This window comes from Chiloscyllium punctatum, chromosome 11 (genome assembly GCF_047496795.1).
Source record: "Chiloscyllium punctatum isolate Juve2018m chromosome 11, sChiPun1.3, whole genome shotgun sequence".
Taxonomy (NCBI): domain Eukaryota; kingdom Metazoa; phylum Chordata; class Chondrichthyes; order Orectolobiformes; family Hemiscylliidae; genus Chiloscyllium; species Chiloscyllium punctatum.
This window is the reverse complement of record NC_092749.1, coordinates 24,984,117-25,007,744: the sequence shown is the minus strand read 5'-3', so window position 1 is coordinate 25,007,744 and position 23,628 is coordinate 24,984,117. Positions and strand designations below refer to the sequence as shown.

Below are 23,628 nucleotides of genomic sequence, written 5' to 3'. Positions count from 1 at the left end.
GGAGAATCGACGTATCGGGCATGAGCCCTTCTTCAGGAATGAGGAAAGTGTGTCCAGCAGGCTAAGATAAAAGGTAGGGAGGAGGGACTTGGGGGGTGGGGGGGGGGGGGGTGGTCGTTGGAAATGCGATAGGTGGAAGGAGGTTAATGTGAGGGTGATAGGCCGGAGTGAGAGTGGGGGCGGAGAGGTCAGGAAGAAGATTGCAGGTTAGGAAGGTGGTGCTGAGTTCAAGGGTTGGGACTGAGACAAGGTGGGGGGAGGGGAAATGAGGAAACTGGAGAAATTTGAGTTCATCCCTTGTGGTTGGAGGGTTCCTAGGTGGAAGATGAGGCACTCTTCCTCCAGCCGTCATGTTGCTATGGTCTGACGATGGAGGAGTCCAAGGACCTGCATGTCCTTGGTGGAGTGGGAGGGGGAGTTGACGTGTTGAGCCACGGGGTGGTTGGCTTGGTTGGTCCTCAGGGGATCTCCCATCCACCGCCTCCAACCTCATGGTCTCACAACCCCGCACCGCCCGTTTCTACCTCCTGCCCAAAATCCACAAACTTGACTGCCCCAGCCGACCCATTGTCTCAGCCTGCTCCTGCCCCACCGAACTCATCTCTGAAAAGACCAACCAAGCCAACCACCCCGTGGCTCAACACTTCAACTCCCCCTCCCACTCCACCAAGGACATGCAAGTCCTTGGACTCCTCCATCGCCAGACCATAGCAACACGACGGCTGGAGGAAGAGTGCCTCATCTTCCACCCAGGAACCCTCCAACCACAAGGGATGAACTCAGATTTCTCCAGTTTCCTCATGTCCCCTCCCCACACCTTGTCTCAGTTCCAATCCTCGAACTCAGCACCACCTTCCTAACCTGCAATCTTCTTCCTGACCTCTCCGCCCCCCACTCCCACTCCGGCCCATCACCCTCACCTTAACCTCCTTCCACCTATCGCATTCCCAACGCCCCTCCCCCAAGTCCCTCCTCCCTACCTTTTATCTTAGCCTGCTGGACACACTTTCCTCATTCCTGAAGAAGGGCTCATGCCCGAAACGTCGATTCTCCTGCTCCTTGGATGCTGCCTGACCTGCTGCGCTTTTCCAGCAACACCTTTTCAGCTCTGATCTGCAGTCCTCACTTTCTCCATGGACATGTTATAGCACAGAAGGAGGCCACTTGTCACATACATCTGCTCTGTCACTTCAAATGCGCACCATTACCTGCTGCCAACCCTCTGCTTATTCCTCAACATTGTTACAGGTGATTTCCTTCTAAGTAATCTTCCTTCTAAATAATCTTCCTTCTAAATCTTTCCTTCTAAATAACTCTAAATTATGGGCGGCACGGTGGCACAGTGGTTAGCACTGCTGCCTCACAGCGCCAGAGACCCAGGTTCAATTCCCACCTCAGGCGATTGACTGTGTGGAGTTTGCACAATCTCCCCGTGTCTGCGTGGGTTTCCTCTGGGTGCTTTGGTTTCCTCCCACAGTGCAAAGATGTTTAGGTCAGGTGAATTGGGCATGCTAAATTGCCCATAGTGTTAGGTGAAGGGATAAATGTCGGGGTATGGGTGGGTTGCACTTCGGCGGGTCGGTGTGGACTTGTTGGGCCGAAGGGCCTGTTTCCACACTGTAAGTAATCTAATCTAATAATTCAATAGCCTCTTGGCGGCCTTAGTTGAACCACCTTCCACCATACTTCCCAAATGATGCATTCCACACCCTAACTACTCCCTGTGTTAGATTAGATTCGATTCCCTACAGTGTGGAAACAGGCCCTTCGGCCCAACCAGTCCACACCGACCCTCCGAAGAGTAACCCACCCAGACTCATTTTCCTCCGACTAATGCGTCTAACACTATGGGCAATTTATCATGGCCAATTCACCTAACCTGCACATCTTTGGACTGTGAGAGGGAAACCGGAGCACCCAGAGGAATCCCCACATAGACATGGGGAGAATGTGCAAACTCCACACAGTCACCTGAGGCTGGGATTGAACCTGGGACTCTGGTGCTGTGAGGCAGCAGTGCTAACCACTGAGCCACCGTGCCGCCTGTGTTAAAAAGATTTTCCTTGTCTCACATTTATTTCTTTAGCAAATCACTCTAAATTTGTGCCCTCTTGTCTGTTATCCTTTTATGAATGGGAACAGCTTCTTCCTATGTCCCGAATCAAGCCCCCTCTTGATCTTGAATAGCTAGCTCTCTTGGAGGGTAAGGAATGGGTGATGGCCTAGTGGTACTATCACTGGAATGTGATATCAGAGATCCCGGTAGCATTCTGTGGACCTGCATTCAAATCCTGCCAGGGTAGATGGTGGAATTTGAATTCAATATTAAAAGAAAATCCGGAATTAAGAGCCTGAATGTTGACCATGAATCAATTGGTGAAAAAACCCATCTGGTTCACTAATATCCTTTAGGGAAGGAAATTGTCTCCTTACCAGGGTTACATCTAGAATCCACAGCAACGTGGTTGACTCTCAACTGCCCTCTGAGCAATGAGGTATGGACAATAAATGCTGCCTAGCCAGAGACACCCTAATCCCAGGAATGAATAAAAACAAAGATCTTGCTGTCTAATTTCCAAGGAGAACAGATCCAACTCTTTCGATCTAGCCTTTTCAATTCTGTCCTCAAGAAAGCTGTTGTGTCTGCAGGATTATGTCAAATCTACAATCAGTTTTCTGTATTCCTGATGAAGGGCTTTTGCCCGAAACGTTGATTTCGCTGCTCGTTGGATGCTGCCTGAACTGCTGTGCTCTTCCAGCACCACTAATCCAGTATTTGATTTTCAGCATCTGCAGTCATTGTTTTTACCTAATCAGTTTTCTGTAGCCCACTCTATACGTTAAGTTTTGAATGTAAAAGTTGCCTAGTTGTTGATAGTTGCCATTATTGTTCAAGAACATCATCTCATGCCAGAAGAACATTTCCCAAGAATGAGGCATATGTATAAAACATTAAAAGTAGCTCCCTTGATGTGCCCAGGAGCTGAACATCAGCTGGAAACTTACTGCTGGTAAAATCATATGTTCACTCATGATTGTGGATGACCACAAGCTTGTGATTTACACATAGTGGCTTTTGTTGGTTTAGTGCTGTTTTATTTAACCAAATCTTATTAAGTTCTTACTAAATTGTTGCAAAGACCTGGAGCCAATCGATTTTCCTCCACATGTAAGTAAGATTATATCAAATGCTGAAAGTGCTTTGAAAAACACAGTAGTGTATTGTTTTTGTGAAGTCATGTGGCCTTTCTTCACAGAAGAGAGCACTGCTGCAGGGAAATGAAAGGTATCGCTACCAAGTAAATGAAGAGTAAGGCAGCTAGTCGGTGGTTAGTAGGATGTTTGACTGAAGCTAACTTGTGCATAGCTTAAAGCAGCTAATCTGCGGACTCAACTGATGTCAGACCAAGACACCTCAAGTTTGAGACAGGATTCCTGCACCTATACAGAGGGTAGATCATCTCAACTAGTGTGACAATCCAAGTAGTCGGAACACTTACCATTCAAAGAGACAGAACTTCCTGAGATTCCTGATCACTGTGCAATAGTTAACGTTATTATTTGACAAAGGTGAAATTCAACTGAGCTCTAGTTATTTTATTTATTTCCCATTCCTAATCGCCGTGGAGACATTGGTGGTGAGCTGCCTTTCTGATCCGTTGCGATTGATTCGATTGAGTCTGACCCATATTGTGGTTCGGAAGAAAGTTTCAGACTTTTTAGCTGTTGACAGTTAAGGAATGGTAAGTTAGGATGCTGAGTGGCTTGGAAGGGAGCTTGTATATGGTGGTGACTCAGTGTATCTGCTGCTTTTGACCCTCTAGAGAGTAGTGGCCACATGTTTGGAAGGTGCTCTCGAAGGAGCATTGACTAGTTACTGCAGTGCACCTTGTAAGTGGTCCACTCTGCTGCCACTGTGTACTGGTGATGAAGGGAGTGAATGCTGAATGGGGATGGATTGGTTCCAGTTTAATGGGCTGTTTGGTGTTGAGCTTCTTCTGTGTAGTTAGGGCTGCATTCCTCAAAGCAAGTGAATATTATTTCATCACCCTCCAGATTTATGCTTTGTAGATGGTGAGTAGGTTTTGGGAGTCAGAAGGTGAGTTTCTTTGCTGCAGAGTTCCCAGCCATTGGTAGACTGTGACAACTGTTTTCTAGATACATTCATACATAGATAAGTGAGTGGGCAAACTATGGCAGACGTGGTTCAGTGCGGGAAAGTGTGATGTCACCTACTTGGAGCCAAGAAAGACAAAATGGAATATTTTCTTAATGAGAAGAGACTAGATACTATGAGGATTGTGGAGATGTAGGTGTTTGTGTACACAAAGACTAAAAACCTTTGGTCGTTATCTTTAAAATGTGCTGGAATGCGCAGTAAGGAGGTATTGCTTCACATGTAAAGATCAGATCCTATTGGGTATATTGTGTCTAGTTTTAGAATCACACATCATTGGTCTTGGAACAAGTACATTTGCCAGAATTGTACCAAGGTTGACATGGTTACATTGTGAAAATAGTTTCATAAATTTGGTTGTGTTCCTTGAGTCCAGTAGGTCCATGTATCAACAGGGAACCCGAAATGGTAATTTCGTGGCACTAATTAAAGTTAACTTTCATTGAGAGGTGCATTGTCACTGTAGAAAGGGTCGGGTGTCACACAGAAAGTGAAACTATCCTGGGAAACAGTGAGGAATGTTGCAACCTGTGACTCCAGGATTTTCAGTCTCTGCATTGGATGACTTGGTGGAAGAGGTGGAAAGGGGGAAGAGATGTCCTAAATTCATAGGACAGTAGAAGAGGCTCAAGGAGATGATTGGCCTATTGCTGAATACATAAGGATGGATATCAAAACAGCTTGCTTAACAGCCAGGTCAAATTACTGAGAGCATTTATTGGTTAGAGTAGGCTCATACATGAACAATATTGGAGAAGGTAGAGGTGTAGTGGAAGTACCACTGGTCTGTTGGCCCAGGCTAATGCTCCAAGGAATAAAATGTGCTGGCCATCTGAAACAACCAAAAAAAAACAAGAAGTGCTATCGAGTACATCTGGGGAGAGCAAGAAACAGAGTTTGAGTCCAGTAGGAGAAAGTGAGGACTGCAGATGCTGGAGATCAGAGTCAAGAGTGTGGTGCTGGAAAAGCACAGCAAGTCAGGCAGCATCCGAAGAGCAGGAGAATCAACGTTTCGGGCAAAAGCCCTTCATCAGGTATTTGAGTCCAGTCTGACTCTCTTCTTCAGATGTTAACTGTGTTTCTCTCTCCACAGAACCTGCCAGACTGCTTCTTGGAGACTTTCTTCGTTTTACCATTATGAGTGCTCCAAAGATTCAAATCCTAGCATGACAACGAATAATAATTCAATTCAATTAATAGATCTGGAATATAGAGATAGTTTTATGGCACGACTAATTGTCTTTAGGGAAAGGAATCTGCTTCCTTACCTTACCTAAGTGTGACTCCAAACCCACAACAACATGATTGGCTCCTAACTGTCCTTTGAAATGTCCTATGAAGACACTTCATTCAAGGGCTTTCAGGGATGGGCAGAAAATGCTGGACTTTTTAACGCTGGCAGCATTCCAGGGAGGAATCAGTTAAAAGTACATTTTGGGTGGTTATAAGTGGTCAATTGTATTTCGATAGGATTAAATGAAGGAAGAAGAGGTAATGCTAGAATATCATGACTCTGTGGAATGACAATACATGCATTCTTTACTGAGTTCAAGAGACTATGAGTGTAAAACTCACGTCATGTTTAGGAAGAGAGGAGTTATAGAGTTATGCAGCACAGAAACAGAACCTTGGTTCAACGTATCCATGCTGACCAGGTTTCCCAAACTGAACTAATCCCATTTGCCTGCGTTTGGCTTATATTCCTCTAAATCTTTCCTGTTCATGTACCTGTGGAAGGTGTGGAAGGTGGTTCTGTCTGTGCCGGTGGGGAAGGTGGTTCTGTCTGTGTGTGTGGAAGGTGGTTCTGTCTGTGCCGTGGGGAAGGTGGTTCTGTCTGTGGGTGTGGAAGGTGGTTCTGTCTGTCCTGGTGTGGAAGGTGGTTCTGTCTGTCCTGGTGTGGAAGGTGGTTCTGTCTGTGCCGGTGGGGAAGGTGGTTCTGTCTGTGCCGGTGGGGAAGGTGGTTCTGTCTGTGGGTGTGGAAGGTGGTTCTGTCTGTCTCGGTGTGGAAGGTGGTTCTGTCTGTGGGTGTGGGGAAGGTGGTTCTGTCTGTAGGTGTGGAAGGTGGTTCTGTCTGTGTCGGTGTGGAAGGTGGTTCTGTCTGTCCTGGTGTGGAAGGTGGTTCTGTCTGTCCTGGTGTGGAAGGTGGTTCTGTCTGTCTCAGTGTGGAAGGTGGTTCTGTCTGTGGGTGTGGAAGGCGGTTCTGTCTGTGCCGGTGGGGAAGGTGGTTCTGTCTGTGGGTGTGGAAGGCGGTTCTGTCTGTGGGTGTGGAAGGTGGTTCTGTCTGTGGGTGTGGAAGGTGGTTCTGTCTGTGTCGGTGTGGAAGGTGGTTCTGTCTGTCCTGGTGTGGAAGGCGGTTCTGTCTGTCTCAGTGTGGAAGGTGGTTCTGTCTGTGGGTGTGGAAGGTGGTTCTGTCTGTGGGTGTGGAAGGCGGTTCTGTCTGTGCCGGTGGGGAAGGTGGTTCTGTCTGTGGGTGTGGAAGGCGGTTCTGTCTGTGGGTGTGGAAGGTGGTTCTGTCTGTGGGTGTGGAAGGTGGTTCTGTCTGTGCCGGTGGGGAAGGTGGTTCTGTCTGTGGGTGTGGAAGGCGGTTCTGTCTGTGCCGGTGGGGAAGGTGGTTCTGTCTGTGGGTGTGGAAGGTGGTTCTGTCTGTGGGTGTGGAAGGTGGTTCTGTCTGTGGGTGTGGAAGGCGGTTCTGTCTGTGCCGGTGGGGAAGGTGGTTCTGTCTGTGGGTGTGGAAGGCGGTTCTGTCTGTGGGTGTGGAAGGTGGTTCTGTCTGTGCCGGTGCGGAAGGTGGTTCTGTCTGTCCTGGTGTGGAAGGCGGTTCTGTCTGTGCTGGTGTGGAAGGCGGTTCTGTCTGTGCTGGTGTGGAAGGCGGTTCTGTCTGTGGGTGTGGAAGGTGGTTCTGTCTGTGGGTGTGGAAGGTGGTTCTGTCTGTGGGTGTGGAAGGTGATTCTGTCTGTGGGTGTGGAAGGTGGTTCTGTCTGTGTCGGTCTGGAAGGTGGTTCTGTCTGTGCCGGTGGGGAAGGCGGTTCTGTCTGTGCTGGTGTGGAAGGCGGTTCTGTCTGTCCTGGTGTGGAAGGCGGTTCTGTCTGTCCTGGTGTGGAAGGTGATTCTGTCTGTGGGTGTGGAAGGTGGTTCTGTCTGTCTCGGTATAGAAGGTGATTCTGTCTGTGGGTGTGGAAGGTGGTTCTGTCTGTGGGTGTGGAAGGTGGTTCTGTCTGTCTCGGTATAGAAGGTGATTCTGTCTGTGGGTGTGGAAGGTGGTTCCGTCTGTGGGTGTGGAAGGTGGTTCTGTCTGTGGGTGTGGAAGGTGGTTCTGTCTGTCTTGGTATAGAAGGTGGTTCTGTCCTGGTGTGGAAGGTGGTTCTGTCTGTGGGTGTGGAAGGTGGTTCCGTCTGTGTCGTGGGGAAGGTGGTTCTGTCTGTCTCGGTATAGAAGGTGGTTCTGTCTGTGCCGTGGGGAAGGTGGTCCTATAGTGCAAACTGTGGCTCAGTGGGTTGAGTTTGAGATCAAAATAAAGTTTGTGATTGTGGTCAGTTTTATATCAATTGCAAGATTTCATGGTTGACGTGGAAGTAGATCGAAGAAGAATTAAAATTAGAATGAAATGTTATTGTTATGTGCATTCAAGTCCAGGAGTACCGTGAAAAGTGAACATTTCCACCATTCTCAGTGCCATCATCGGTGCAAACGTAATTAAGGTACAAAATCTTCGCTACAAAGAAGAAGATAAGGAAATTTTAAAATTCATCATTACAGTCCATCTTAGCATAAAGTAGAAAAATAAAGTTAAAGGTTTAACAGTATTATTTAGCTTAGCCATGCTGAGCTCACACACCCCACAAGGGCTCTATCTCCCTCCACCTCATCCTGGATTCAATCCTCCCCCCCCCCTGTGCTGGGTTCGACCTTGCCTGCGCCTGTTACTGCTGCAGTTCTTGGGATACCTGTATCGAGTCACCCTAAACAGATATGCCCTCCCCCAGATGTGTGGACCCAGCTGGACGTACCTGTCTGTCACTGAAAACAGCCTTAGGCTGAACTGGGGCTCTGCGTCAAAATGTTACCATCGACTGCAAGAACATCGTTCGATACTTGTAACATAGGCATGTCTGGTGGAGGTACCAACACCCACATCCTTTACTACCTCTTCATTTTAGGGGTGATAACTCACATCTGTTGGAGATGCCTCTGTAACAATTTTAATAAGTGTGTGTTTTGATGGGATGTGGTTGCTGCTGGTAAGGTCAGCATTTGTTATCCATTTCCAATTGCAGCTTGCATTGATCACTAGATCATTTCAGAGGCAATCTGATTACTATGGTGTGGAGTCACACACAGGCCAGGGAAGTTCAGATTTTCTTTCTTAAAAGATATTAGTCTAGTGAACTTCAGAATGTTTTACCCACAACCGGTGGCGCAGTGGTTAGCACTGCTGCCTCACAGCGCCAGAGACCCGGGTTCAGTTCCCGCCTCAGGCGACTGACTGTGTGGAGTTTCCACATTCTCCCCGTGTCTGCGTGGGTTTCCTCCGGGTGCTCCGGTTTCCTCCCACAGTCCAAAGATCTGCAGGTCAGGTGGATTGGCCATGCTAAATTGCCCATAGTGTTAGGTAAGGGGTAGATGTAGGGGTATGGGTGGGTTGCGCTTCGGCGGGGCGGTGTGGACTTGTTGGGCCGAAGGGCCTGTTTCCACACTGTAAGTAATCTAATCTAATCTGTCAAAATGTCTTTTAAATATTGTAACTGTACCTGTTCTACCATTTCCACAGGCAGCTCATTCCACATGTGAGCCACCTTCTGTGTGAAGATTTGCCCATCAGGATCCTTTTAAATATTTCTCCTCTTACCTTAAAATGTTGAGGTAAACTGAGGAGTATTTCCAGGCTATGGGTATTCCTCATTTCTGAGAAGCTGGGCATATATTTTTCAGGAATAGCTCCACCTCTCTAACTGGAATCCAAATTTCCTTTGATAAACAGCTTCGAAAACCTAGTCCCGAACATCTAGATCCATTCTTTGGAGGTGAGAGAAGCCGTAAATCATAGAATACCTACAGTGTGGAAGCAGTCCAATCAGTCCATTGAATCCACACTGCCCCTCCAAAGTGCATCCCACCCAGATCCATCCCTCTACCCTATCCTTGGAAATCTGCATTGCCCATGGCTAATTCACCTAGCTTATCAACCCTGGACACTATGGACAATATTGCATGGCCAATCTACCCTAAACTGTACTTATTGGACTGTGGGAAGAAACCGGAGCACTTAATGGAAACCCACATAGACACAGTGAGAAGGTGTAGACTCTACACAGACAGTCACTCGAGATTGTAATCAAACCTAGGTACCTGGCACTGTGAGACAGCAGTGCTAAACCACTATGCCCTAGAAACTGGCATCAAAAGGACCTTGCTAGTTGAGTGCTGGAGAGCTCCCCGTATGGACAGCAAACTGTCAGATAAATCTCACAAAAAAAAGCTCTAGACTGGTAAAAAAAGTAGTTTCATTTTGGTGGATGTAACAGGAGTAAGAGGTGTTTGAATGATTGAACAATGATTTCAATCATCGGTTTACCTAATTACTACCATTCAGTCATAAAATAAACATAAAATGGACATTTGACAATTCTGTGCGTGTGTGTGTGTGTGTGTGTATGTGTGAAAAGACATTTAGCTTTATGATCTGTACAAACAAGGTTTGAATGCCTGTAAAATAGATTCACTATTTGTAGCTCATTGTTTCTCATGCTGTTGAGAGTCTGGGGCTAAACTGAATATAATTAGCATTTCAAGTTCCCCTGTTCCAACAGGAGCTTTTTAATTGGCTTCTGAGTAATACACCTCCCGCTAAAGGAACCAGTTGTCTTTTATACTTAATGAGAAACTTTTCAAGAGCTTTAGAAGCGAAGAAATTGTAGTATGCCCCAGCTGGATGTTTACTGGGCTGGGGAGTAAAGCTGCAGGCCTGACCACAGGCACGGGTGATGTTTTTCTGTGTGAGTATCTAAATAGCTGCAGTGTTTTGACTCTAACTTGCATCTACGAGAAAGGTTAATCATTTACAAGCTGTTGAGAAGCTCTTTGTTCTTTGAGTAACTCACTGAAAGTGCAGCAGTGCTGTATGTAAAGTGTTAGGTATCAGTTTGCAGGAGAGTACACCATTTACCTCCCCCTGTACTGTGCCTGACCTGATCTGTTTCACTCACGGGATGTCAGTGGGCTGTGAGTCAGTGTTTGTGTCTTTCTCTGTCAAACTATTTTGAGCACAAATTGAGTCTTCTGGTGCTCACTTTAGCTTACATAATTGACATGCCTAGATCGTGACATCACATGATGCAGCAGCTTAGCAACGAGTAGAAAGAGTTTAAAGTCTATGAGCTTCAATACATCAATACAACTGGGGGAGTTAGGAAACATGCTGCTCCCTTGGACAGTGGAGTGGGGGATGAAACAGTCTCTTGCACCTGGTAAGTGCATTTATTTTCTGAACTGACAAACTTTCTTAAGGATGTGCAAGAGCAATGAAGCAAAATTAGCAAACCTTTCCAGGAGTTCTAGGCTGTTGAATATTTTTGGGTCAATTTTACAGAAAAAAGTTTTATTTTCAGTGTCTGCCCTTTATGTGTAGCACAAGTTTGATCAGAAACTGGCTGCATGTGCGCCTAGAAATACACACTGCAGTCACTGTTGCCAGTTTGTCATCATATTTACACTCCCAAAAAAGACAGCAGTTCTTTCCAAATGCACCATCAATTTTGAGACCACTTGTCCTGGCATCTGTGTAATTCATGCAACACTCGCCCACCCTCTGCACAAAGTCAGCTACACCCTGGGGAGTTACTTTTGAATCTCTAAACCATGCAAGTGCTTAGTATCTGCAGAAACTGGTGGTCTGAATCGAGGCATTGAATGATAGTTCTGTTTTCAGTCCACCTTCTGACTGGTGATCAGGCAAGCTCCTAATGTTAGCCTGGACCCTGGCCAGAAGTCGTGTCGAGGAATGTCATAAAGCAATATGTACTGCTGTCATTGCTCATTTGTCCAGATGATGTCCCCAGGAAGCTTTGTAAAAAGAGAATCAACAGGTATGTCCTTTCCTGATGATCCAACACTGCAGTCCCTTGCTCCCCCACACTAACTGGATGGTTAGTACTTCACCTTCTCTCTGATTTTAACACAGATTCATTAATGTAGAATCTTGATCTGGTTGTGGCACAGGCCATTCAGCCTGTTCTGTCCATGCCAGCAATATGCAAGTGCAACTAAACAAATCCCACTCCCTCGCCCCTTTTCCGACTGCTCTGCAATGTTTTCCCATTTGGACAATTATCCAGCTCTCTCTGAAGCTCTTATCATAAGAGCTGCTTCTTTTAAAAGAAAGTATTTTCTCATGCCACCTTTAGTTTTTTTATTATTCATCTTATATCGGTGTCCCCTGTTTCTTTAGCCTTGGGCCTGTGGGAACAGTTTCTCTCTGTGTACTCTGCAGAGACTCCAATTGATTTTGAACAACTCTATCAAATTTCTTCTAAATCCTTCTGTTCTCAGAGGAAAATAGCCTAGTTTCTCTAATCCTAATCTATCAATATTCATGAAGTCTCCCTTCCCTGCAACCAACGCTGTTGGCTTTTCTGGAACCCTCTGTAACAATTTCACATCCTCCTTCACGTGTGGCACCCAAAATCCAACACAATGCTCCAGTTGAGATGCAACCAGTGTTTTTATGCAGCTTCACCAGACCTTCCTTCCTTTTCTGCCCCACTCCTGTATTTTTCAAGGACGTCATTCCAATGTCTTGATAATCACTTTCTCAATCTGTCCTGTCAGCTTCACTGACCTGTGCACCTGTAAACCCAGGTGCCTTTGTTCGTACACCCGTTTAATATTGTATGCTATATTTTATACTGCCTACCCTTGCTCTTCTTGCCAAAATCCATCACTTTGCGAGAGTTAAATTTCAGCTGCTATGTAACTGCCCATTGAACCAACCCATTGATATCCTCTTGATGATTTCCCAGTATCTTCCTCACGATTCATGATACTTGCAGGTTTTGTGTCAACTTCAAGTTTTGAAATTGCGGACTGCATATCCAAGTCAAGGTCATTAATACAGATCAAGAGAAAACAGCGATATTAACCCTGACTCCTCGGCAACTCCATTATATACATTCTAAGTTGGAAAATCGAGACCATGACTCTGCTTGCTGCCATTCTGCAACCTTCATATCCATACTATCACTAATCCTTTTACTTCATGGGCTTTCATTTTGCTGACATGCTTGTAGTGTTCACTTTGAGATGCTTTTGGACATCCATGGCCACCTTAGTGATTCATCTGCCCTCTCTCTTTTTTACCACGTCGAAAATCTCAATCAAATCAAATAAATACAAAATTAATCTTTAACAAAGCCATAATGATTTCCTGAATTAACCTACATTTCTCCAAGTTACTTTTAATTTTGCCGCAGGTTATTATTTCTGAAAACTTCTACTATCACCAAGATTAAACTGACTTGGTATGCCAAGTATTTCCTTGAACCCTTTATATTTTGAAAGAAATAGTATTTTTCTGGTAGTGTTCCTGTGTCTGAGGAGAATTGGAAAATTACAGCCAGTATTTCTGCAATTTCTACCCCTGCTTTCCTCTGTATTCAGTAATGCATCTGGCCTGGTCCTGTTGATTTATCAAATTTAAATACAGCCAGCCTCTCTATTTTTAAGTGATGATTACCCAGTCAGTGTTCTCACAATCTGCTGTTCTTCATTATGACTTTGGCGACATCTCCCTTGGTAAGGACAGGTGTCAGGTTCTCATTTCCTAGTTTAACCATACCCTCTGCCTCCCTGTGTAAAATAGTCTTTGTGGACTCTAATTAGTCCATTCCTAATCTTCCTACTTATGATAACTTCATGTTACCTACTGCTGAAGTGCTGTGTTAACTGGAATGTCTGATATCCCCCGATACCTGGAGAAAGTGAGGACCGCAGATGCTGGAGATCAGAGTCGAGAGTGTGGTGCTGGAAAAGCACAGCAGGTCAGGCAGCATCCGAGGAGCAAGATGAAGAGCTTATGCCTGAAATGTTAACCCTCCTGCTCCTCAGATGCTGCCTGACCTGCTGTGCGTTTCCAGTGCCATATTCCCCAATTTCCTGTTGTATGAAAGCCCGGTCTGGAACCCACAAAGCTGCTCAGAGCTTGAACTCCTTTTTGTTTTTCTTTTTAAAGGAAGACCTGTCAGAAGCAGAGTTAATTGGCAGATTTCTGAAACTCCAATGTTGGATATACACCTTCTAGTGGACATTTGACATCTTTGGGCACACTGCGATAATCTAACATGGATTTTATAATTTGTTTACATTTCATTGTACTGTCATGTCTCTTCAGAGTAAGCATGTGTGGTTGGAGCTGTTTATTCAAACTAATGAGATGATATTCAAACCACCTGTCTTCAACTGTGGAGATCAATCTGTTCAGTTCTGCCTTTACTGCGATGCCTTGCTGTTTCTGGGCAAGGGTGGGGGGGGAAAAGCTATACTGTACTTGACTGTCCAGCTGTTTCCTGCTTCTTACTTATATTATCGACTTGACATCTGTCCTGTATGACCTTTTCAACCAGATCATCTTATTCTCTATTGCTCATCACCCAGAGAGCCCTGGCTTTGTTTCTTCTGTACTTCTCATTGTGGAAAAGTATATGATCTGTATGCGAACTGAGGCCTCTTTGAAGACAGTCCATTGTTCCTGTTTTACATGGTTACAGTTTTGCTTCCCAACCCTTGCTTCCATTGGCTAAATCCATGCTCTCCTACTGAAATTGGCCATTTCCCATTAATTACTTTGAATCTGGATTGCTTTTTGCCATCTCTCATAGCTTATTCACACATGATATTATAATCACTATCTCCTAAATGTTCCGCCTGATCTACTTGACCTCATTCTCCAGAGTCAGATCCAAAAATGCCTTTTTCCTCTTTGGGTCAGAAACGCACTGATCAAAATAATTCTCTTGAATACATTCAAGAAGCTCTTGACCGTCTCAACGTTTTACACTATTAGTTTCCAACTGTTTAAAAATAAGGGATTTTCCATTTAGTCCAGAGGTTAGGACAAAACTATTGTCGCTGAGGGTTTTTAGTCTGAATTCTTTTTCCCAGATAGCCTTGAATATGGTCAATGACCCAGCTTCCAATACTGAGATGTCGATTGACATGGAAGTCAGGGGTCATAAGGGATGAACAGGAAAGTGGACTAGAAGCCACAATCTGATTCTTGTGTTCTTATTACTATCCCAGGTTCTATTAGGATAAGTAAATCAAATTCAGTACTTTTTTACCTTGCTGTAATTTCCTTGTAAATTTGTTCTATATCTTTCCTGCGAGGTGATGATCTAGAGAATCTCCCAAATACTAGTACCTCTATTTATTGTTTGCTCGCTTTAACTAAATAGCCTCTGTCCTTGGTATTTTGATTACATTCTTTCTTTCCAGCACTCTTATATTCATTCAATCAATACTACCACTTTAATGATTTCTTAAGCAAAATTAAATGGCTGCAAAGAAAATGGAAATATTGTCCAGAATATTCCAGAATTCTTTGAATGCTGGGAGGGTTTCAGTGGATTGGAAAACCGTTAATGTGATGCCCCTGTTCAAAAGAGAGGGAGACAGAAAGCAGGAAACTATAGGAAAATTAGCCTAACATCTGTTTTTGGGAAAATGTTAAGATCCATTATTTAGTAAAAGTAGTAGGACATTTAGGAAAGCTTCACACACAATCAGAGACAATATAGTTTTGTGAAAGGGAAATAATGTTAGTCAAATTAGCTAGCGTATATAACAAGCAGAATTGGTAAAGGGGAAATAGTAGGCGTAGTTTTTGTGGACTTCAGATTAATTAGGTGCAGATAAAATATTATTGCATAAGCCAAGAGCTCATAGCATTGGGGGATAATGTATTAGCATGGATTGAGGGTTGGTTAGTACACAGAATCTGCATAAAAGGGTCTTTCTCAGGTTAGAAAGATGTAATTAGCAGATTGCCACAAGGATCAGACATAAGGCCTCAATTAATTACTATATATTAATGACTTGGAAGGGCAGAGTGTAATGTATCCAATTTTACTGGTGATAGAAAAATAGGTGAGGCCATGTGGTGAATGAGAACAGAAAGAACCAGCAATAGGATTTAGATAGGCAGACTGAGGCAGATGGTGTTTAATCAAGGAAAGTGTGAGGTCAATGTCTTTTGTTGGGAAGAATCAAAAGGCAGTCCCTTGTTTAAATGAAAAGGTACTCCCAAAAACGTGCAGCGGGGAGCGATGTGTGTGTTCTTGTGCATGAAACATGAGAAAGGTAACATACAGGTGCAATAAGTAATTAAGAAGGAAAATTGAATTTGGGTCTTTATTGCTTAGAGCTTGAAGTTTAACAATGGCCCTGTTTAAGTCTTGTTACAGTCAAAACATGTGGCGCTGGAAAAGCACCGCGGATCAGGCAGCATCCGAGGAGCAGGACAGATGACTCTCTTGCTCCTCGGATGCTGCCTGACCCACTGTGCTTTTCCAGTGCCATACGTTTTGACTGATCTCCAGCATCTGAAGTCCTCAACTTCTCTTAAGTCTTGTTATAACTTACGAGGTATTGGTCAGGCCCCTATTTGGCGTGCTGTGTACAGTTTTGGTGCCCGTATTTAAGAAAGGATGTCTTGGCATTGGAGTCGGTTCAGAAAAGATTTGTGAGCTTCTCCACAACGGTTGATTCCTGGGATGAATGGGTGGACTTAGCAGGAATGGCTGAACAGGTTAGACCTTTATTCGTTAGCACTTAGAAGCACGAGGGGTGATCCTTTTGAAACATGAGAGCTTCTGAAGGGGTTTGACAAGATAGATGTTGAGAAGATGTTTCCAGTACTGGGCTAAACTCGAACTAAGGGACATAGTTATAGAATAAGGGGACATCCATTTAAATCTAAGATACAAAGGAATTTCTTCAGTGCAGTGAATATCTGGAATTCTGTATACCAGGTAGATGTGGAGATGCATGAACAATTTATTGTTATTTGTATTTAATGAACAAATACAGTCAAAAGTGTAATATATTGCCATGCTGCGGCAACACATTGAGTTGCAGAAGATACAAAGACACAAACAGAATACAAGCAAAAACAGTTCTTCCTCCCCTCCTGTACCCCACTCGACATCGGCAGGGGGATGGGCACAACAGGGTCTAGGCTCACCAACTCCTCCACACCTCAGTTCATTCCAGGTAACCTCCTCCAGGGCCACCTTTGCTGTGCTGCCAGGAGCACCTGATGTACTCGCTGCTGATGTACCGGCTGGTCCAGTCAGTCCGATTACCGATTCAGGCCTACTGCATCACCACAGCTGAAGCCCAACATTCCCAATTCCGACCCGATTGGGGATACCACCTTCTCCGCGGACCAACCCTGCCATCGCTGCCATCTTGAAAGCTGGTACCACTGTCACCACGGGGAGAAAGTGAGGACTGCAGATGCTGGGGATCAGAGCTGAAAATGTGATGCTGGAAAAGCGCAGCAGGTCAGGCAGCATCTAAGGAACAGGAGAATCGATGTTTCGGGCATAAGATTCCTGAAGAAGGGCTTATGCCCGAAACGTCGATTCTCCTGTTCCTTGGATGCTGCCTGACCTGCTGCGCTTTTCCAGCAACACATTTTCACCACTGTCACCACCTCGAGTCCTGCACGGGGTCCACCGACGTCAAAGTCACCTCAGTCCAGCACCATCTCTCACTCGCTGCTATCGCGGGTTCTCTGAGGGTTCACTATTCCCCGTGCTGGGCTCCCTGGGAGTCCGGGCTCACTGTCTCCTTGCCGAAGATGCTGAAAAGGTTTTTAAGAGGGGAAAAAAGAAAGTGAGAGCCAAAAAAAAACCAAAATTAAAAAACAACAAAGAAAGTGAATGAGCTCCAGGCCAGGAGCTGAGATGCAGTTGCTATGTGGATGCCATCTTGCAGAGGAGATTTCTTGTGGTGGCCGACTGATTGACTGCATGTATTTGAAGAGAGAGATGGATTTTTGAAATGTCAGGAGTTGAGGGTTATGAGGATCTGGCACACAAAGAGGAATTGGGATCAGGGAAATATTATCATGTGCTGATTGCATGGCAGCACATCCTTGACAGGGTGAATATCCTACCCCTGCATTTATTTCTTATGTTCATAGTCCAGTGCTCTCCATTCTTTGTTGCCTTGATTTTCCTCTCTAATGTTGCATCATGGAACCCAACCCCGTCAACTTAGTTAAAGCCCTCCCCATCTCTCTGGCTGGTACGGTTCCTATCTCCCCCAGTCACAGATTCCACAGATCCTAAAGCCCTCTCACCTGCACCATCTCTTCAGTCACACATCTATCTGCTCTGTCCTCTTATTTTTTTACACCAGTGTATCCTTTAGGGAGTAATCTGGTTCCTACATTGTGAAGCCTTGCTTGCTGTTGAATATTTTGCCTAGTTTCCTTAAATTTGCCTGCACAATCTTAGCCCTTTCTCCATCTATGTTGTTCACGATCTCACTGCCCACCCCACTGCCCCCCAAATAACCTCAAGAGTGTGAGTGACATCCTTAACCCTAGCATGAGGGAGATAACATTCCATCCTGAATTCCTATCTGTTTACCATTTATAGCAATAGGGGATTCGATCAATAATCTTTTTCCGACTTTCCTCCTGAGGCTATGACCAGCCAACTCAGCCATAGGGTCATGGATTAGGACCTGCATCATTTAGAACCGATGTGCTCTGCAGTGGCTATAGCGATGAGACTATTAACTGATTCAACAGATAGAAATGGAAAGGTTTCAATAAACACTCTCAATCTACTCAGACCTCAGTTATTTCCTGTTTGCTAATTTTATTTTGTACTGAGCAACACTGACAGACATTTAAATCTACTTAAACAAGTCAAATTAAAAACCCAATGGGGAGGGGGAGGCAAAGCCTTAATGTCATTAGCATAGTAATCTAGAATCCCAAGTAAATGTTCTGAGGGATTTTGAATCACATAATGGCCGATAGTGAACTTTGAATTCAGCTCAGTAAATATCTTGAGTTAATGGCGACGATGTAATCATTGTTGATTGTCGTAAGAACTCATCTGGTTCACTACACATGTTCTTTAGGGGAGGAAAGATTTGCCATCCCGCCTGGTCTGGCTTACATGTGACTCCAGACTCTCAGCAATGTGGTTGACGCTGCTGACCCAGTCCACATCTCAAGAATGAATTGAAAAATAAACCAATGAACAAAATTTCTTCTATCGATCACAAATTTACTAGGGGCAGATTTTGCACATTTACCATTTGCTTTATTGGGGGAACCTTTTAAATGGAGGGAATTACAGAGTTAGGGAGAGGCGAAGCCACGGAGGGATGTGGGAACAAAATCGGAATTGGAAAGGCAAGGCGTTGTTTGACCAGGAGTCAGTGTAAGCCATGAAGCACAGAGTGACAGGGAAATGGGACTTGCTGTGAGTTAAGACAAGGACACTATAGCTTGAGATGACCTGACATTTACAGAGGGTGGAATATGGGACACAAACCAGGAGTACATTGGGATAATCCATTCCAGAGATAACAGAGGCCTGCTTGAGGATTTCAACAGTAAGTGAGCTGTGATAGGGTGGATGTTGGGTGGTGTTGTAGAGGTGGGAATGGACAGTCACAGTGATAAAATGAAAATGAGGTTGGGAGCTCAACTTGGAATCGAATGTAACATCATTGTTGTGAAGAGACTGGCTAAATGTTAGGTTGTTGCCTGGGAGACAGATGGAATTGGTTAGCTAGCGAGGAGGGACAATGGCTTCAGTCTTTCCAGGTTTTAAATGGAGAAAATTTGCATGTGATCCAGTGGATGTCCATTCCGTTCAGCTGAAGCTGCCTCTTCAGATCAGTCTGAGAGCTGCTTATCCACCTCCTTCCTGTGGAAAGGAAAAAAACGTAACCATCACAAATTCATAGTAATCAACAAATTAATCAACAGGGGGGTGAGAATGTGTTTTACACAGTGAGTTACGATGATTAAAATGTGTCTGCATGAGTTTCTGCCAGGTGTTCCGATTCCCTCCCATAGTCCAAAGATGCGCAGGTTATTGGCTTGGCCTTGCTAAATTGTCTGTAGTATCTCGGGACGTGTATACTAGGTGGATTATCCATGGCAAATGCAGGGTTACAGGGATAAGATGGGGGAGGTGAGTCTAGGTGGGGGATGTTCTTCAGAACATTGTTGATGGGCCGAATGCCTCTATTTGCACTGTAAGGATTCTGTGGTTCTATGATTCTATTGAAGGTGCTGAAGGTTTGTTTGCAGTCTCCTCATGGGAAGAGGTACTGGTAGTGTATTTATTTTTATTAATATAGATTTGGGAATGGGGAGAATGATGAAACTGAACAAGTTGCTCCAGCTTGCTCTGACTTTCTAGATCATTGAATGGGAAGTGACACTTTAATACGTGTGCTCCCTCTTTTTAGATTTAGATTTTATTGTCACGTACTCAAATAGGGGAATACAGTGAAAAGTGTCTAATGTCACCACATGGCACCACCTTAGGTACAAAAGTAGTAAAAGAAACAACGTTTAAATAGTTAAGCATTACAGGCCTTCATAGAATAGGTAGAAAAATAAGATAATAAGGTAATAGTTAATATTAAAGTCCTTCTTAATGTATAACCTAGTAAAATAAAGTTCAAAGGTCAGCAGTCTTTGAGTGCTTGCTGGGGCTTCAATCTCCTCTGCTCAGCTCACTCTGTTTTGGGGAAGGTAGGGGAAATGATGTGGGTCACCTGGGAGAGCGGCCTGATCCAGGAGCAATCAGGAAACCATCAATCTTCAAACATTGAGGCCCTGGCTCCAAAACAATGTCCTTACTTACTTTGTCGAGCCCTGGAAGAAGCTTGTAGCTTTCAAAGTGATCACCTCTCATTCTTGAGAATATCAAGCCAGTCTCATCATCTGTTCTTCTGGGAGTGTGTTTGTTTGTCATCTATCTTACCTTAGGCTCGGTAGCCTCCTTCTCCTGGGATGTCTGTACAAAGGGTCACATCGCAGAAGTCTTTGTGGGCAGTGTTGCTGTGTGCATTGTCAGTGCTGACTGGAAGAGCTGGGCCATTAAGTTACAAGATAAGAACGCAATGCTAGGCCGATGCTGTCAAATCAGATTTGGCTGTGAGTTTAATCTCTGCAGAGAAATTCTGGCATGTACTATTTCAATCACAGTGCAACTGAGAAAGATCCTTTAATTAGGATAAGCTGACTTGTGCAGAAAAGGTCAACTGCAAAGATATGGAACATTCCATCTTTAGAAATTTGCCTAAAGCCTATCATGAGATCTTTGGCACAAGGCATATTCAGGAGCGTCTTGACTGGGTGTCTCAGTATCTGTTTATGAATAATACTCCACAAAATCCAAAGAGGAAAATATCTGCATTTATATGATGTCTTTCATGACCACAGAATGCTACAAAATGCTTTGCAATTTAAAGTGTAATCTATGTAGTAATGTTATCACAGAATCCCTACAATGTGGAAACAGGGCCAACAAATCCACCCAGACCCATTCCATTACACTGCATTTACCACTGACTAATGCACCTCCGAACACTGTGCACAACTTAGAATGGCCAATTCACCTAGCCTGCACATCTTCAGACTGGGAGGGAACTGGAACACCTGGAGGAAACCCACGCAGACATGGGGAGATGTACAAACTCCACACAGATAGTCGCCCAAGGCTGGAATTGAACCTGGGTCCTAGGTGCTGTGAGGCAGCAGTACTAACCACTGAGCCACCATGCCATCTCCCACAACAAATAATATGATCAGATAACTAGTTTCATTGTGGTAATTGCTTGAGGAAAGGGATAGTTGCCCTTCAAAATAGTGCTGTATAATCTTTCACACCCTCCTGAGAGGGCGGATCCTGGAGCAGGACACAAAGCCATAGTATTTTCCCAGATACCTACTCCTGGTACCCTGTGGTATTTGTTGAGTGTGGTGCTGGAAAAGCCCTTCATCAGGAATGAGGCTTGTGGGCCAGGGACCTGAGAGATAAATGGGAGGGGGGTGGGGTTGGGGCTGGGTGCAAGGTAGCTGGGAATGAGATAGGTAGATGAAGCTGGGGGAGAAGGTGATAAGGTGGAGCGGATGGATAGGAAAGATGATGGACAGGTCAAGAGGGCAGTGACGAGTTGGAGGCTTGGGACAGGGATAAGGTGGGGGAGGGGAAATGATGAAACTGGTGAACTCCACATTGATGCCGTGGGGTTGCATGGTCCCAAGATGGAAGATGAGACGTTCTTCCTCCAGGCGTCGGGTGGTTAGTGTTTGGTGATGGAGGAAGCCCAGGTCCTGCATGACCTCAGTGGAAATCTTTCCCAACTATCTGCTCCACCCTCCTCTCCAATTTATCACCTTATTCCCCCACCTTCATCTACTTATTGTATTCTCAGCTACCTTCACCCCCCAGCTCCACCCCCTCCCTTTTATCTTTCCACCCCCTCAGCCCACAAGCCCCATTCCTGATGAAGGGCTTATGCCCAAAACGTTGATTCTCCTGCTCCTCGGATGCTGCCTGACCTGCTGCGCTTTTCCAGCACCACACTCTCAACTCTGATCTCCAACCTCTGCACTCCTCACTTTCTCCCACCCTGTGGTATTTGTCATTTCTACCAGTGTTTGGTGCTGGGTAAGGGCTGTTTTGTGATGGCTTGCTGACAGCACTCTTGCTTTGAATTTCCTTTTATTTTGGATCTATATAGTGTTAGTGGATGTACCACTGTAGATTATCTATGGAAGAGGTATGATTATTAGATGACAGGAATATTTAACTCATGATAACAATTAGTACAGCTACATTTAGATTACTTAGTGTGGAAACAGGCCCTTCGGCCCAAGCCGACCCTCCGAAAAGCAACCCATCCAGACCCATTCCCCTATATTTACCCCTTCACCTAACTCTACGGGCAATTTAGCATGGCCAATTCACCTAATTGGTGGGAGGAAACCGGAGTATCCAGAGGAAACCCACACAGACACAATGTGCAAGCTCCACACAGACAGTTGCCTGAGGCAGGAATTGAACCTGGGTCTCTGGCACTGTGAGGTAGCAGTGCTAATCACTGTGCTACCGTGCCACCCACAAGTCTGACAGAATTACCAGAAAATAATAACAAAGCCCTGCAGGTGCTGAAAATCTGAAACAAAAGCAGAAATTGCTGGAGGAACTCAGGGGTCTTCAGTGACAACTGTCGTAAAGCATTGGCAATGAACTGTCTCTGTTTCTGGTGACACGAGGGAGGAATGTCATGAGGGACAGAATTTGGAATAATTTTCAAGATGTCTTTACCAGGATGTAACCAGGACATATTAAATCAAAGAAAGACACCAAGTCACAGCTGGGAGTATTACATCTGATGACTGAAAGCTTATTGGTCACACACATGAGTTCTAAGAAGTGACTTAAGGGAAGAGAGTGTGACCGAGTTTAGGAGAGAAATGGAGAGGGATTTCTAGAGCTTTGGATCGTAGCAGTTGAAGACATGGCCCCCATTATTGGTACAATTATATTTGGAGACGTAAAAGAGGCCTGAGTTAAAGGATTACAAATATATTGGAGGTGTGTAGTACTGGAACAGATTACAGAAATAGACAGGGGCAAAGCCTTTGAGGGATTTGAGAACTTTAAGATTAGGATGTTTACACAAATACCTTCTCTCGGGCTCCCCTGACATGATGCTTTAAAATATAAAGTGAGCAATGATAGAGGCCCTTCAAAGTTTAGAACTGGAAATAAGATTTGAGTACTGTATTGGCAAAATAGTGTTTAATGTTTTATGTGCTTTCTTTTCCTAGTTTGGTACTAATTTGGTTCTGAGACAAGGCCTCACCTGTGTGCCAATGAGAGCTGCTTGCAAGTTGAGATGCTGTTCTGGAAAATGCAAATGACCCTTTGATAAGCCCAGAAGGACCATGGGATCAATTAATATAGGAAAGGCTGCCACATTGAATGAATTGTTACATGCCAGCATCGATACTATTGGTGAGTATATTTAGTTAAAGGGGGCAGAATGTGGGTGCATCACAATTCTTATCCTTAATTGCTGAAATAAGGTCTTGCATACGTTGGTAATAAATATACATCTTTGCTAAATCTCAGGTTAATGTCATCCTGTATTTAATGTATCGTATTTAAATCTGGTTCCTGGAGGGATTTGCTCATTATATTATGACTTAACCATCCCAAAATGTAAAAATTTCCAATAAGACTGCCAAATGGATGATTTGACTGATTAATTTTCTATTCAGGACAGCAGCAAAACACATTAGGTTGTATCATTAACAGAAAATATGTCTATTTAGAGTAACACAATTAAGTTCACCAAGAGCAAGGAAAGGGTTACTAAGGTACTTTAACTACAACTGTTCA

At 44.6% G+C, this 23,628-nt stretch overlaps 1 protein-coding gene across 1 annotated transcript in view; it reads left to right on the top strand.

The window, feature by feature from the left end:
- Nucleotides 1-23,628, top strand: part of rasgrp3 (RAS guanyl releasing protein 3 (calcium and DAG-regulated)) — a 139,748-nt gene that overhangs the window by 41,048 nt on the left and 75,072 nt on the right. Inside the window, exon 2 of the mRNA XM_072580503.1 lies at nt 23,055-23,241. Within this exon, the coding sequence (XP_072436604.1) occupies nt 23,172-23,241 (70 nt within the window). The 5' untranslated portion in view covers nt 23,055-23,171. The remainder of the gene's footprint in view (nt 1-23,054; nt 23,242-23,628) is intronic.